Below are 15,232 nucleotides of genomic sequence, written 5' to 3' on the forward strand. Positions count from 1 at the left end.
GAAATGGGCTGTCAAAGAATCATGTAGGCTGGCCAGCTTTGTTGAAATTTCCATGGAGATTGACGTTATACCTACTGCACCACACATCATTTGCAGCAAACCTGATCAGTTCCAGTCATGAAAACAGTACAGAAATAAGTAAACCATTTTCATGGTATTTCATTTATTCCATTATTTGCCGACAAGTAACCTCAATAAGAACGTAGCAAAGAGCCAAAACAATATGAAACAGGCACGCATAATTTGTTGAACACAGAATTACACCTTGTAATAAACAAGGATATAACATACGATGACATAACTAGTGAAAAAAAAAAATTAGCAATAAACATCTGCTGGAGAAGAAGACCCAGACAGGTCAAGGGAAACTGGATTCCAGTTCACAATTTCACCACAATGTCCGCCTTTTGATTTAACCACACTTGGCGGATTTGACCCAGCAGGTGCTCCTGCAAGAACCAATTTCTTTGCAGCTACTGCCTTCATTCGGTGACGTTCTGCTCTAGATCCAATGACCTGTCCTAACACTGATGCTGCAATGGTAAAAGCCATAGCTGCTTTGGGCATCAACACGGACTTCCTCAGCATACCTATGAATGGAACAGCCGCATGAACTGCAGCGAACCAGGCTGGTGAGAATTTCTCAGTGTGTTCTCTCCATATCCCTAAAGGAACATTTGCTGCCATCCCCAGTAATCCAATCACAAGTACTTTTGCAGGCAGGGGTTGTGGCCGGAGGTTCTTTGCAAAAGCAGTTTGTGCTATAGCTGCTCGGGCTGCAACTATTGCAGGCGGGCACTTGAATTTCATACCTGGAGGGGGCTGAAATGCCTTAGCAACTAGGGGAAGAACATTGCTAACTGCTCGATAAGACTTTGCAATGGGGCAATTTCCAGTTTGAAGCCACTCGTTGCTCAATGCCTCATGCTTTGAATTTCCTCCCTGAAAGAGGATCGTACAAATCATCAAGAGATAAGTAAATGACAAACATGAATAATGATGGAAGTTCAATCAAAAGTGATGGGCAGCTTTGGTAAGCGATATGAAGTATACTACACATTCTAAGAACTTCAGAGAACTTAAATTTCACCGTGCCTTGTAGCATGAATAAAATAGTTCCCCAGTAATAACTTAGACCTTGCTTTGAATTTTATATAACAGAATCAAATGTGAAAATCATAATTTGAATAGATCTATTTTTTTCATATAGGTATATATATAGTTTGAGTTTGAACTAAAGGGACAATAAATTACCTGTGAAGAAGAATCTTTCTTGGATGAGTTGGATTTTCTTTTCTGACTCTTAAACTTCTCAGAAAATGAATCAAAACTGAAAGGTCCTCCAGGTCCAAAGGATGACAGGCTGATAGTGGCTGCCTTAGCCGCTAAAGGATTGAACTGGGCTGGAACTTGCTCAGGCACTACTTTCTCAGAACTCACAAATGATTTTGCAGAAAGGGGGACTACTCCGTCGCACCCATGAAAAAGCCTAAATGCCATATCAAAGTTGGGGCCATCTTCAAAAATGGGACCTTTGGCTCCACGTACCTGAGCAGGAAAAAGTTAAAGAACACATAAGAATTCAAAGTTGAACAAGCATGGAAAAGCCGAATCGAAGCATAGTATGCCAGCCCAAGACATGCAGGCATAGGTTTGAAATTAATAGCTGGGTCTGCGTCACGAAGAGACAACTCAAGAAGACATCAGTTTCAAGCTAAATATTAAGTCAATAAAATTGTGCACAGAAAGATGAGATGGGAATACCTTTCAATCTAATACTAAGAGACACCCATATTACAGATGTATTAAATGAAAGAGCAAGCCATTGAAAATGGGTAACTCACAGGCATTGGGAAAGCCAGGGACGATGAGAAGGAGAAGTTAGTCGGTTCATTGATGTTCCTTAAGAATGGACATCTAAGCATGTCCAGCTGAGGCGTAGACTCTTCATTTAGGTTTCTAAAGAAAAATTCCATATCTATTAAACAACGAAGTGTCCTGCACATTAATAAAGGAAAATAAAGATTTGTTAAGGGAAAGAGCATAAAAAAATTCAAATCAAGTGCTACAGTAAGAAATGCAACTGACTGAGGGTGACATCAACTAAAGAAATTAATGCCTATTATGACTTTTAATCTAAAATTTGTTATACGGCCACAAGCTCGAGCTCAAGGGTGTGTGAAATTAAAAAAGAACTAGCGTCAGAAGCATAAATTATCTTAAGGAAACAAAGAGAGAGAGAGAGAGAGAGAGAGAGGGAAGAATCAACTGCAGTGACTAACCCAGACAAAATGAAATCCCAAGGACCCAACTAAATATCGTGAAATCCCTTTCGTAACCACCAAAAGTACGCATGCAAGACAGTTTCTGAAACCCAATTCAAAACCCATCTAGCAATCCCAAAGTCATCATGCCTTACGTATTTAAAAAAATATCGAATTACATGTCACACCCAAATCTCCTTATTATCAATCTCCTGCCGAAATCCTTTAATTCAGAATAGAGTAAACCTCAAGGCGACAGGCCCACTGCAGATATGCAAGAGAGAGAATTTTCCATCTTACTCTACAGAAAAACCCAATAATATTTAAAAAAATAAATAAATCAGGAGCGTGTATTACGAGAGAATCGATTTTGAACGAAAAAAATCCGTAGCCAAAAATCTAGTACCAATATTAAACATATCACGCAAACTGAATGTACAGCTCTCAGAGATAAAAGTAAAGTCACTAGAAATACAATAAAAATGGGAAAAATAAGACCTGGAAGCTAATAATAATAATCTAAAACAAAACAAAAAATGAATTGCGCGTTGAAATGGAAACGGTCCGCAATATCACGAACCCAGAAAGAATTGAGGATTAGAGGAAGATTATAGACGTATTTACCTCGAGAGGCTTGGAAGGGCAAAGAGGAACAGCGCCGGCCGATTACTGGAACAAAAGCAGGAGAAGCGAGAGAAGCCAAGAAGGAACAAAGAAAGGAATCGGAGAGTGGTAGGTGTGAACAATGAAAGATGGTTAGACGATAATAGAATGCTTTTTCTTTATTTGGTGAGAGAGTGGGAGAGAGAGAGACGCCGTGGTATGCACACGCCCTTTATCACGCCGTGGTACACACACGCCCTTTGGCTTTGTTGAGAGGTCGCCTAGAGAGAGAGAGAGAGAGAGAGAGAGAGAGAGAGAGCAGAGCTTACCAAGTTGGAGAGGGTCAGCGACTCAGCGCATAGCACACGCTTCGTCAAGATTTGCTGGTTGTTTATTCAGGAGACAGGTTGAGCTCTAACAAGTTGCATAGAAATTTGAAACTTTCTTCTTCTATATATATTTTTCCATTTTTTTGGGATCACAGAAAATTGAGGAACGAGTCAGGTACTCGCTGGCCCGCCTGTCTGAAAGTATCCTTGTTGCCCACCTCAGAGTTGGTATTGATCGACAATAAATAAAAATATATATAGAAAAAAAAAAATGGCGTGGCCATGTGTGTTGGGCTTTGGATTTAGGGTCATGCTTTTAGTTTTAGGATGAGTATGGTGATAACTAGGATTCGTTCCCTTGCCATCCAAAGCGAGTGATTGAATAGAATAATATTTAGGATAATAGTTTTTACATAATGGATGTGCATGTGTCATTGTGCTCATCGCCTAACCACTAGATGATAGAAATCCAAAACTTACTGTCTAGACTTGGTATGGTTAGGTGTGTACAAAGTAGTACTTTTCCCGATTCTGAAGATGGTAATTCGAGAGACTTCGGGGCAACATTGGGCCAAATAACACACTCAAAACGTTCCAGTTTCTCTCTCTTATGGCATCGACTTGACTAGTCTATGCTTAGGCCCCACACAGCTACAGTACAGCTTTAGAATTGCACCGCGTTGATTAGAATGTAGTATTATTATGCCCATGATAATCATGCAATTTGCTTTGCACATAAAACTCGAGAGAATGGAGTAAGAGTAGCCCATCATCTTTTCATGTTTGCATTGACGAAAACATTATAATTCTCTATAAAATTGAAGGCATTGTCTTCTGAAAGGAAGGGGAAAAAAAAAAAAAAAGATAGTGCTGGTTATCAACTTATATAATTCAGTACCAAAATTCTCCATATGGAGTAAATCTATAATCTGTGACCTATTTGGGAGTTGGCTCCTCATTTGTTCTCCTGTATTCCGGCTTCAGCTCATAAGATCCTTGGTTAGCTCCCTTGTTATTGTAGACACACAGGTCTTTGAGTATGTCTTTCATAAATTGCTGCAGAAAGACAAAATCAGTTCTACAATCATATGGGAGATAACACAGATAAGAACAATAAATACAAGGAAGAAAATCAAAAACTAATTATCAACGTTGGCCCATAAAAATCCAGTTGGTTTCCTATCAACCACTCTCTTTGCCGAGAATAAAGTTTTCCTCCAAAATGGATTACAGGAAAATCATCCAACTAAATTTTATTGTATTTTCATGTGCTTGATAATGTGAGAAGCACATGCTCTATTAAACCTATTAAAAAAGCATGTGAGAAAGCTCAAGGAACACATGGAAGTTCAAAAGACTGGGTTGGAGGAAGTTTGGAGGAAAACTGTCTTGTTACTAAATAATCATTCTGCAAACTATATCCCTAGATCCTGACGCAATAAATCCTTTTCGTTACTTAAAGATTGTATCAGTTAGCACATGCTCTATTAAGAAAAAACTAAGTTTTGATCCTTGTAAAGTTCGTAGCATCCATCAAACATGGATCAAGAATGTATCAGTTAGCATAAGAGGGCATGGTGCAAGATGAAATATAGTTTTATTTGTATATCAAACTAATTTCATGGCATGTTACTAAGTGACAGGAGGAGTCATACTCTAGCAATTCCGTGTCACAGAAGAGGAGGAGAAGGAAATAAAGTAGTCAGGTGCCATACATATGGTGAACATAAGTGGTGAAAAGGCTCTTAGAGATATCTGAAGATGTTACTTCCCTCCACAGAGCTAGAACATATGTAGATATAATAGAAAGTATCAAAATGAGAACATCTGAAATTAAAAAACCTACTTCAGGTTGGTCTGTCTCCTGGATAAGCTGTCTTAAAGTCCAATTTGGTTGCCTTTCAAATAGCTTAAACATAATTTCTTCCATTTCACCGCGATCCCTTCTTGTTCTTTTCACGTCTGAGCCCTTAGCTGGCATTTTCTTCTTATCCTATTCCAAACAAAGCAGCTCTCCTTATACATCATGATTAAAATCAAGACGAGAAATATATTCTAACATGCATATACAGTGGCAGAATAAATTATGTACCCAAAATAATTTTAGAGAAGAATATACAGACAAAAAGAAAGTAGCAGTAATTACACTCGGTCCAGAAGCCACACTAATCATCCCTGGCATAGGCCTCATATGAGCCCCATTATCATTGTCGATCACCTGGCATGGGAATTTGGAGGAAGTCAACAAACTTAAAAAAAATGATTAAATTATTGATGTCAAGTTGCATATGCATATGAAGTAAAAAGGGAAACCTGTATCTGTCTACTCTTAGTCATATATTTATTTGTTCTTTCACGGCAGAGTTTCCCATAGTTCTCAATATCCTGGTTATGGGGCTTCATGTCAAATTTGTTCAGTATTTTTCCCTCCACAGAACACTTCCCTACAAATAAAAGGAAATTTAATCAATTGAGCCTGCCAAACCGACAGGCCTAAAGAAGAATTAGAAATGTTTTAAGAGCAATCCAAAATACAGCACGAAATAATCAAATTAAGAGAACAAGTAACTTATGGTTCTCTCTATAAATATTCAAGTTAGGGAAACTCCTTGCCGAGGGCCTATGCACCTCCGGGATTAGTCGGGACACTGTTTCCGGACACCCGGTGCCAATAAATAAATAAATATTCAGGTTAATCCTAAGCATTCAATCCTCACTGGTATACGTTAACATTATAAGCAGCATACATAAAGATAACTAAAAGAAATTAGATGCATGAACATTTGAAAGGTAAACTTTTTCCCGGGCAGAGTGAATTCTAATGTAGATACATGTTGAATCAAGAAGTCTAACCCAGGAACTTCCATATATATTATATTCTCTTCCTCTGAATGTTTAGCCTGAACTCCATATTTAACTTTGGAGGTCAGGAATCTAGTTCTCACTTTTTCTGCAACAATATGACGGTTGAGTTTTCTCTCACCTCAAATAGGTTGGTTAATACAATAGTGTATTCTGATACCTTTTTTTTTTTTTTTTTTTTTTATAAGCAATAGTGTATTCTGATACTCCTACTATTTGTTCTAGCAAATCATTGCTGAACAAGTGTTTCTAAATTAAAGACTGGACTGGTGATCAAATCATGCATACTGTTAATTCACGAGAAAGGCTCATAAAATAAATTAGTTTCGATGATAGTTCCTGAGTATTTAGAACTCATGTTCAAGACTTTGAAGTATTAAACAGTTGGAGCCCTTGGAAGTTCATTAGAAAGGGGTGGGAGAGTTTTGTTAAACATGTTAGCTATGACATTGGGAAGGGTTCTAGGATCCGTTTTTGGTTTGATGTTTGGTGTGGAGATCTGTAATGTCCCAATGGAAGGTCCAAGCCACACAACCTATACTCCAAAAGGACTAGTCAATTATACAATTGGAGCCCCATTGGAACATTATAAAAAGCAAGAACTTCTCATTTCCAAGCAATTGTAAATCTTATACACCACCTACCCTTATCCCTATCATATGAGGTATCACAATCTACCCCCCTTAAATTCCCAACATCCTTCTCCGGCCAGTCCATCGTAGATGGCATAGCTCAAGTTTCACATTTCTGGTTGGGATAGGCTCTGATACCATTTGTTACGCCTCAATGGAAGGCCCAAATCACATGGCCTATACTCCAAAAGGACTAGTCAGTGATACAATTAGAACCTCATTGGAATATTATAAAGAGCAAGAAATTTTCCTTCCCAAGCAATGTGGGATCCCATACACCACCTACCCTTATCCTTATCATATGGAGTATCACAAGATTGGGCCCTTAATACGGTGTTTCCGGCTATTTTCCATATGGTTTCTGATCGACATGCTTTTGTTTCTGATTTGTTAGTTTGTTCTAATGGTTCTTTGCATGGGATGTTTGTTTTATTAGAAATGCACAGGATTGGGAACTTGAAGATGTTTCTGATTTTTTCAGCTTCTTATATTCCCTGGGGATAGGGGGTAATGAGAGAAATAAGATGTTGTGGAAGCCTATGGGCAGTAAAAAGTTCACAGTTCGTTCATATTATAAGGTGTTGACTATTCAACATTGCCCCCTTTTTCCTTGGAAGCGTATTTGGAAGTCTCACGTGCCTTCCACAATCATTTTTTTATATGGACAGCCTCACTTGGGAACATTTTGTCTATGGATAATTTGAGGAAGCATGACCTTATTGTTATGGAGTGGTGCTTCATGTGCAAGAAGCAAGAGGAATCTGTGGATCATTACTTTTGCATTGTGAGGTCGCAAAGGCTTTGTGGGATGGAGTTTTTAGTAGAGTTGGGTTGGCTTGGGTGATGCCTTTGAGAGTGGTGGATCTTCTTGCGTGTTGGAACAAGATATATGGTTGCTCTCAAGTAGTTGTTGTGCGGAAGATGGTTCATTTGTGTCTTATGTGGTGTATTTGGTTGGAAAGGAATGAGTGGTATTTTAAAGATAAGGAGCACACTTTGGAGGAAACTCGGAATTTTTTTTGTGTACTCTTTATTGCAATGGTTTTTGGCTTTAGCGATTAATGAAGCTTCCGCTCAACTTTTTGTTGTCATTTTCTGCTTCCTAGAAATTTAGGTGTTTTCTTTTGTACACGTCCTTTGTACATGGGCTTTGCCTTTTTTGTTCTTATTAATAAAATTGTCTTCTTCTATAAAAATAAATAAAATAAAAACAGTTGGAGTCCTGATTTGTACAAAAGGTTTGAGATACTATGAGCTCCTCGACTTTAACAGTGACATATGTGGTCAAACCCGTTCTAGTATTGGCATATATGACAAATTACCATACATAGCTGATCGCTGCTCCTTCAAATCGGCACATAAAAATACATTTATATTATACACCTACATGCATTCTCTCACTCTAATAGACTTTAGAAATGAATTCTATTTTACCTATAAAAAAAAGAAATGAAGTCTACTTCAAAGGAACCAATAGCTTCATTCAACTCCAATTGTTGATCCATTTATGAACTTGCACTTTGGCAACTACAGTACCAAATAATCTCAAGTTCCATATAAAGAATAGGGCCAAAAATCAAGAGCAGAAGTTCTGTAAATAGATCTCAGCATCATCATGTTAGAGCAAAGTGAACATTAACTATAACTAAGCAATCTATTCTCGCAAATGGAATTTCAGAACAAGAAGACCATAGATAAATGGATGCTTACCTTGTGATGACTCAGAAAACACAGACATTGGAATGAAGTCTTTAGACATATCCATAGAGTAACACTTGGGTATATGTCCAGATTCAGTGCCAGCCAATTCCATGGTGAACTGAGCATCATTTAAGCAATACATGTAAAGACGAAGGCAACAAGAGGATGGACATGGAAAGAACAGATTCCAATGCTTCTCCTTGAGCTTGAATATTTAATATTAAATTCTGAATAAGGACATTTTATCCTCAAAGAAATATAGGCATACTCACAAAGAAACAAAGATTCATATTTACATACATGCACAGAAAAAAAAGTATTTATTTTTTCTAGTAAGTGGAAAAAATATTAAGGCATTATAAGAGGAGATCATACCCACAGGATATGATCAAAAGGCTTAAAGTCCAAAAAAAAAAAAACAAAATTAACGCATTTCATTAAGAGTGTAGAGGGGTTTTACATATGAAGTTCAAAAGGAAACACCCAACTAACATGATGAAGGACAAGGGTAAAAGAATTTAGTGCATAAGATTCAAGAATTTTTTTTTTTTTTTTTTTTTTATTATTCTTGGCATCAGGTGTTTGGGAACAATGTCCCGACTAATCCCGGGGGTGCACAGGCCCTCGGCCAGGAATCTCCTGCAAGTGCACCTCGGGTAATTCAAGGAAAAAATCCCCTAGTCCGATGGCTCTTAGAGATTGTTTGCACCCAAGGGCATTTGAACCTTAGATCTGGGGGTGTATACCCCAAGCCCAAGGCCTTTACCACTTGAGCCAACCCCTAGGGGTTCAAGAAAGATAGTACCATAACATCATCCAATCTGAAATTCCATAGCCACAAAGATGACAAGAATAAATCTTTCAGCTAGTGGACTAAATGCACAAACCCTCAATAGTATTTTTTCTCTACTTTTGACGTTAAAAAGGTGTGACCTGAGAGACGAATGGTCGTTGTTTCGACAATAGAGAATGTTCGTCGGGAGGGGTTAGAGATTTTTTCTTCCATACGTTGTTACTTTGGGCTTCGGCCATTGTATTGGATGGGATTAGTTTTAATGATTTTTATGCTACTTTTTCCAGCTCTTAGCTTGTAATTAGATGTTTTCTCTTACATACTTCTTGTATACTTAGGCTATGCCTAATTATGTGAATTAAAAAAATTTCTTACGTCAAAAAAAAAAAAAAAAAAAAAAGTGTGACCTGAGGGAGCCCTTGTTAAAGGATTGAGAAGAGTTTTCAAGCTAGTTAAAGCACATTTAAAAAAAAAAATTATTACGGCACATAGGGGTGCAATCCTATGCACACAAGATGACGTATACAGAAGAAAGCACTCACGTAAGGAGAAGAAGTAAAGCAATAACAAACAGCTAATTCTAGTGGTTTCAAATGAATGAAATGAGCCTCATCCACTCTAAGTGCCTTCATTAAATACATGGCAAAACAAGAGATGCTAAGAAGTGAAATAGTTGTGGTACACTAGGTTTTCTAAGTAAAACAAAATTATTAATAGGGATAGGCATAGCCCAAGTACACAAGATGATATACACGAGATAAGGCCAATCTAGGACGAAGTAGTGGAAACAAGAAAATCATGAAAATTTAGACCATTAAAATCTAAAGATATGGCCCATAGAACTAAAGTACAGAAAAATAAAGAATGAAGTTCTCTGGTGACCGCTCCTTGTTTTCGAAAGTCCAATCGTTATGCTCTTGCCATATGCACCACATAATGCATATCATGATCATCTTCCGCATGGCCTTGATTTGTGGGACACCTCTCAGGAGTGACCAACTAGCTAGTAGCTCAACGACTATGGCGGGCATAAGGAAAGTTAACTCTACACGACTGAACACTTCAATCCACAAGGCTCTAGTTGTCTCACCTGATTTCTTGCACATACAACACCAATCTAAAATAACCACCTGGAGCTTCCTTAGATTATCGGTTGTCAAAATCTTCCTCAGGGTTGTTGTCCAAGTGAAGAAAGCTGCTTTAGGAGACGCCTTATTCCTCCAAATTTTCCTCCATGGGAATTGACTATTTGGTAAATGTGTGAGGGACTTATAGTAGGATCTAAACCGAGAAAGCACCCTTACCCGCAGGTGTTCACCACAGCTGATCGACTTGCTGTCCATTCGGCTTCACAGAATATAGAAGGCTGAAAAAAAGCCTCAAAGCTATCTACTTCCCAATCTTGCGCCGCTTTACTGAAAATGACATTCCATTGAACCTGGTCCCCTGATCTTAGCATGACATCTGCTACTGAAGCTCCTTGATTCACGTGCCACTCGGAAAACAGAAGGAAAAAAATCCTTTAGAGCCTCATCCCCACACCATATGTCTTTCCAAAACTTTATTTGGGAACCTTTACCTAGCACTAATTTAGAGTGGCAATTAAACTCTTCCCACCCATGCCTTATGTGCTTCCAAACCCCCACTCCATGAGCCTCATTTACCTCTCTAGTACACCAATCACCCCATAAACTTCCATATTTGCAATCAACCACTAGTTTCCATAGAGCTTCTGGTTCCAAATTATACCTCCATAGCCACTTCCCAAGTAGGGTCCGATTGAATGTTCTCAACTTTTTTATGCCCAACCCACCTAACGAGATTGACCTGCACACCTTATCCCAGTTGACTAGATGGAATTTGAATTCATCTCCCACCCCGCTCCATAAGAAATCACGATATAGTTTTTCAATTCGAGCCGCCATACTAGCTGGAATAGGAAACAGAGACAAAAAATATGTTGGTAAGTTTGAGAGAGTACTCTTGATGAGAGTCAACCGGCCACCCTTCAATAAGTACAATCTCTTCCACCCTGCCAATCTTCTTCCTATCTTCTCAACAACTGTGTCCCAAATGGATAGAGCCCATGAGGCAACCCCCAAAGTCAGTCCCAAATATGTCATGGGAAGAAAGGCTACCTTACACCCAAGTATGTTGGCTAACTGTCGAGTGTTACTGACGTTCCCTATTGGCACTAATTTTGATTTATCGAAGTTCACTTTCAATCTTGATGCTGCTTCAAAGCATAGTAATAGTGCCTTCAATGCCCTCAATTAGTTTTGATCTACCTCACAGAATAGTAGCGTGTCATCTGCAAATAATAAGTGAGATAAAGTAATAAAGCCCCGATTGGGGTCACCAACCGGGAATCCAGCCACAAACCCATTCATGACCACAGCCGATAGCATCCTACTGAGGGCCTCCATGATGATAACAAAGAGAAGTGGGGACAATGGGTCTCCTTGCCTTAAGCCTCTAGAGTTGTTGAAGAAACCAATAGAGCTGCCATTAATCAAGACTAAGAACCTTACTGTTGAGATGCGCCACTTGATCCACTTCGCCATCTAGCCCTAAAACCACATCTCCCCAGCAAATATAGAAGGAATTCTCAGTTTGCATGGTCGTATGCCTTCTCTATATCTAATTTACAAATAATCCCTCTGGTACCAGACTTTAGTTTGCTATCCAGGCCTTCATTCGCTATAAGGACTGAATCTAGGATTTGTCGACCCCGAACAAACGCATTTTGTGGCTTCAAAATTATTTTACCCAAAACCTCCCCTAATCTGTTTGCGAGCACCTTAGAGATAATTTTGTATACCCCATTAACGAGGCTAATGGGCCTAAAATCCTTAACCTCAGATGCTCACATCTTCTTCGGGATCAACACGATAAAAGTAGCATTTAAGCTTTTCTCAAACTTCCCAACCGAGAACAATTCTTGGAACATATTCATGATGTCCTCTTTCACTACTTCCCAGCATGTTTGGAAAAAGCCCATCGAGAAGCCATCTGGACCTGGTGCTTTATCTTTAACCATGCTTCTCACTACATCATTTACCTCCACTTCCTCAAAAGGTCGCTCCGACCAAGACGTTGTATGTGGCTCAATAGAGTCAAAACCAAGTCCATCCAGCTTTGGCCTCCACCCCTCCCGTTTTGTAAGCAGTTGTTCAAAGAAATCCACCACGTGATCCCAAATCACAAGAGCATCCCTGCAATCTGTACCATTGATATTCAACATCTCAATGGAATTATTTCTTCTATGAGAGTTAGCAACTCGGTGAAACTTCATTGCCTATACATTCGTTTCTAATAAAATTTCTTCCTGCTTATAAAAAAAACTAATGGTGAAACTTTTCTATCATTATTATCACTTCATTATTACCCTACTTTCCAAACTATATATTCAAAATAGGTTCAATGTCATATGGAAATGACAAGGCCTAGCCTACAGAGTACTTTTTCCTACGTTTGAGCAATAAGATATGGTCTAGACATGGGCTTTTATTTTGTACATGTCATTACACCACGTTTTGCTCCACTCAAGAAGCAACTCTCTTTAAGGATTTGAAAACCTCTTTTGTTAGTCTCTGAGGATTGTAAGTCCCACTTTTTTATTGGTAAGATAACTTTACTAATGAGCAAAAAGGCGCTATATAAGTACACGGAGGGGTATACAATAGATACGCCAAGTTATAAAGACCACGAAGATTAGTAAAGTTCTAAAAGCTAAAGTTGGAGGAACATATGTGTGCTGACATCCACCAATAAAGTGTTCTAAAAAATGAATTCTTTAGCTCCTTCTCAGTCTTCTCACAATCCTTGAAGCTTTGATCATTCTTCTCCTCCATGTGCAATACATTTCCCACAAGACTTCACTCTGTTGACTAACTGGCCTTTTCAACACAAGAAAAGGTTCATGGGCATCACTCATTGTGGTATTTACCCAGTTCAACATAAAGAGGCTAAAGACAACTTGCCACAAAGCACAAGCAATGTCACAATCTCATAACACATGCGCCACACTAAGAATTTCTTGTAAATATATCGTTCGTAAGTTTTTCAAGATGAAATGGAGTAAAAAATGTTTTTGGTAAGTACACAACACTAAAAAACTTGTGAGTATGGAGCCAAAGGTTCGAGCTAAAGCATTTGGAAATGCAGTAAAATCTAAAATGGGTAGTGAAAAATAGAGCGCTACAAAATCCAAAAAAAAAAAATCATATGAAAATGAAACAAAAAAAAAAAATCATTAAACTCATCCAAACAGAGCATAAACAGCTAAGAAATTCCACATAGCCCAAACAAATTAAAGTTCTGATTGAGAAGCAAATGTGTGCGAACAATCTGCAAAATCAGTGGACAAGCTCAAAGTTTATTTCCTCCAAACCCTTCATCTTTCACGGCCACTCATATTTTCGTACTGATCTTCCCTATCAGGAGTTTCTGTTCTGTTTTTTCTTCTAATATTTAGGTCCATCTACTGTATTCTCCCTGTGCACTTGGATTTCTCTCTACTGAGAAAACCCAATAAACACCCCGTTTGGAAGAAAACGAGCGGCAAGGTTCGCAATTGCTGACCATCAGTGAAAATCTCCAAATGATGAGAAACGAGAAGGGCGAAATGGACTAACCCAACCGCGATGAGTATTAAGAAACTGAACAACTTAAATTAAAGGGAAAGTGTTCCATACAAATATAAAACATATTTTTTCAAGATCCCTGACCATGTCAAACCCAACAAAAAAAAAGGAGAAGAAAATTCTCAATTCAAAAACCAAATGCATGGCCAGAGACAAGCACAAAACCCTAAAATTCACATAATGCAAGGGAAAACAAATATTCAAATTCAAAAAAGAAATGCATGCACGGAGATAAACCATAGAACCCTATAAATCCACACAGACATGCATATTGCATGCATACAGACACATTTATATGCGTTTTTGTGGAATACCTGAGGAGAGGAGTCATCGTTGGAGCGGAGTGGGTCGATGGAGAGGACGACTTTGGCGACAGGGCGAGCAGGGTCGGGCGCATCCGGAGGAGACTGGAGAGAGCGAGAGACGAGGGGAGGGCATTTCATGAGCCACATTGCTCTCTCCGCTTTGCTCGTGTCCAAGAACTCGTCGATAATATTGTTGCCGTTGCCATTTTTCTGGCCGCTTCTGGTGCTGCCTCCTTGCTCGTCCATGGCGCCACCGAGAGAGAGAGAGAGAGAGAGAGAAGGGGCCTTGAAGAAATGAAACGGATTTTCAAGATTTTGCTATTGTAGAGTAACAGTCCCAACCATTATCAGCAAGCACGGGCACAGCTTGGAGTGTTAGCGTTATTCTTAATATTAATATACTCGAGGCCAATGGAAACGGAAGCCCCGCCAATTAACAGCAACGGATCATCCACATATATAGTATAATTTTATTTTATCTTCACAATTTCAAAAAATTGTCGATGATAATATATCTTTACAATTTCAAAATTTTTTCTATCCACATTTTTTTTATACGTATAATTTGTCATCGGTATATTATAAAAATTTTTTATAAAAATAAACTCAGAATAACATGACGTTATGTGATATAGTATATGCCTTATAATAAAAACAAATTTACTATCTAATGCACAACATCAAGTCACATCAGTTTATAAATTTACTTTTGTAAAATTACTTTATGATTAAAGTATTTATCTTATATTTATAAATATAGATTATAGAATTTATTTTATCATGAATTTAGTATGTAAATTATGTTAACAATTTTTTTTTTTTTTTATATAGATAATCAATAAGTTTTATTCATAAAAGAAAAAGGCATAGCCCAAATTCACCTAATTGGGGTTTACAACCGAAAGTAGAAAATACATAGTCCATTAAAATTGACCCCCCGCTCAAACAAAATTATGTAGATCTTACAGTCTATTTATCGTCTTTATGCAGTCCACTCTGTTCTAAATCTCTTCTTCCCAATCTCCCTGATTTTGGCTACCAAATATTCTCTGAAGAACGAATTACACATCCATATTCTTTTCCTTTTAACAAAGAGG

At 38.2% G+C, this 15,232-nt stretch overlaps 2 protein-coding genes across 2 annotated transcripts; both read right to left on the reverse strand.

Moving 5' to 3' along the window:
• Window positions 1–135: 135 nt before the first annotated feature.
• On the reverse strand, window positions 136–3,238 carry LOC121264444. Its single transcript, XM_041167615.1, has 4 exons — window positions 2,889–3,238; window positions 1,845–1,998; window positions 1,255–1,548; window positions 136–942 (listed from the first exon to the last, which is right to left on the reverse strand). The coding sequence occupies exons 2-4, from the start codon at window positions 1,974–1,976 to the stop codon at window positions 319–321; spliced, it is 1,050 nt and encodes a 349-aa protein (XP_041023549.1). The 5' UTR covers window positions 1,977–1,998; window positions 2,889–3,238; the 3' UTR covers window positions 136–318.
• An 838-nt stretch (window positions 3,239–4,076) lies between these two features.
• LOC121264455 (general transcription factor IIF subunit 2) lies at window positions 4,077–14,556 on the reverse strand. The gene is made up of 6 exons (XM_041167626.1): window positions 14,145–14,556; window positions 8,401–8,509; window positions 5,510–5,640; window positions 5,343–5,414; window positions 5,043–5,189; window positions 4,077–4,252 (listed from the first exon to the last, which is right to left on the reverse strand). The coding sequence occupies exons 1-6, from the start codon at window positions 14,379–14,381 to the stop codon at window positions 4,133–4,135; spliced, it is 816 nt and encodes a 271-aa protein (XP_041023560.1). The 5' UTR covers window positions 14,382–14,556; the 3' UTR covers window positions 4,077–4,132.
• Between the last annotated feature and the right edge of the window lie 676 nt (window positions 14,557–15,232).

Source organism: Juglans microcarpa x Juglans regia, chromosome 1D, assembly GCF_004785595.1.
Source record: "Juglans microcarpa x Juglans regia isolate MS1-56 chromosome 1D, Jm3101_v1.0, whole genome shotgun sequence".
Lineage (NCBI taxonomy): Eukaryota > Viridiplantae > Streptophyta > Magnoliopsida > Fagales > Juglandaceae > Juglans > Juglans microcarpa x Juglans regia.

Excerpts from the sequence above, each read along its gene's own strand:
- LOC121264444 (XM_041167615.1), bottom strand. The coding sequence starts at position 1,976 with ATGGAATTTTTCTTTAGAAACCTAAATGAAGAGTCTACGCCTCAGCTG. Across the intron at positions 1,549-1,844 it reads CCCTGGCTTTCCCAATGCCT|GTACGTGGAGCCAAAGGTCC; the intron begins GTGAGTTACCCA and ends TTTCCTGCTCAG. Across the intron at positions 943-1,254 it reads AGAAAGATTCTTCTTCACAG|GGAGGAAATTCAAAGCATGA; the intron begins GTAATTTATTGT and ends ATCCTCTTTCAG.
- LOC121264455 (XM_041167626.1), bottom strand. The coding sequence starts at position 14,381 with ATGGACGAGCAAGGAGGCAGCACCAGAAGCGGCCAGAAAAATGGCAAC. Across the intron at positions 8,510-14,144 it reads ACGATGACTCCTCTCCTCAG|TTCACCATGGAATTGGCTGG; the intron begins GTATTCCACAAA and ends AATGATGCTCAG. Across the intron at positions 5,415-5,509 it reads CTAAGAGTAGACAGATACAG|GTGATCGACAATGATAATGG; the intron begins GTTTCCCTTTTT and ends TTCCCATGCCAG.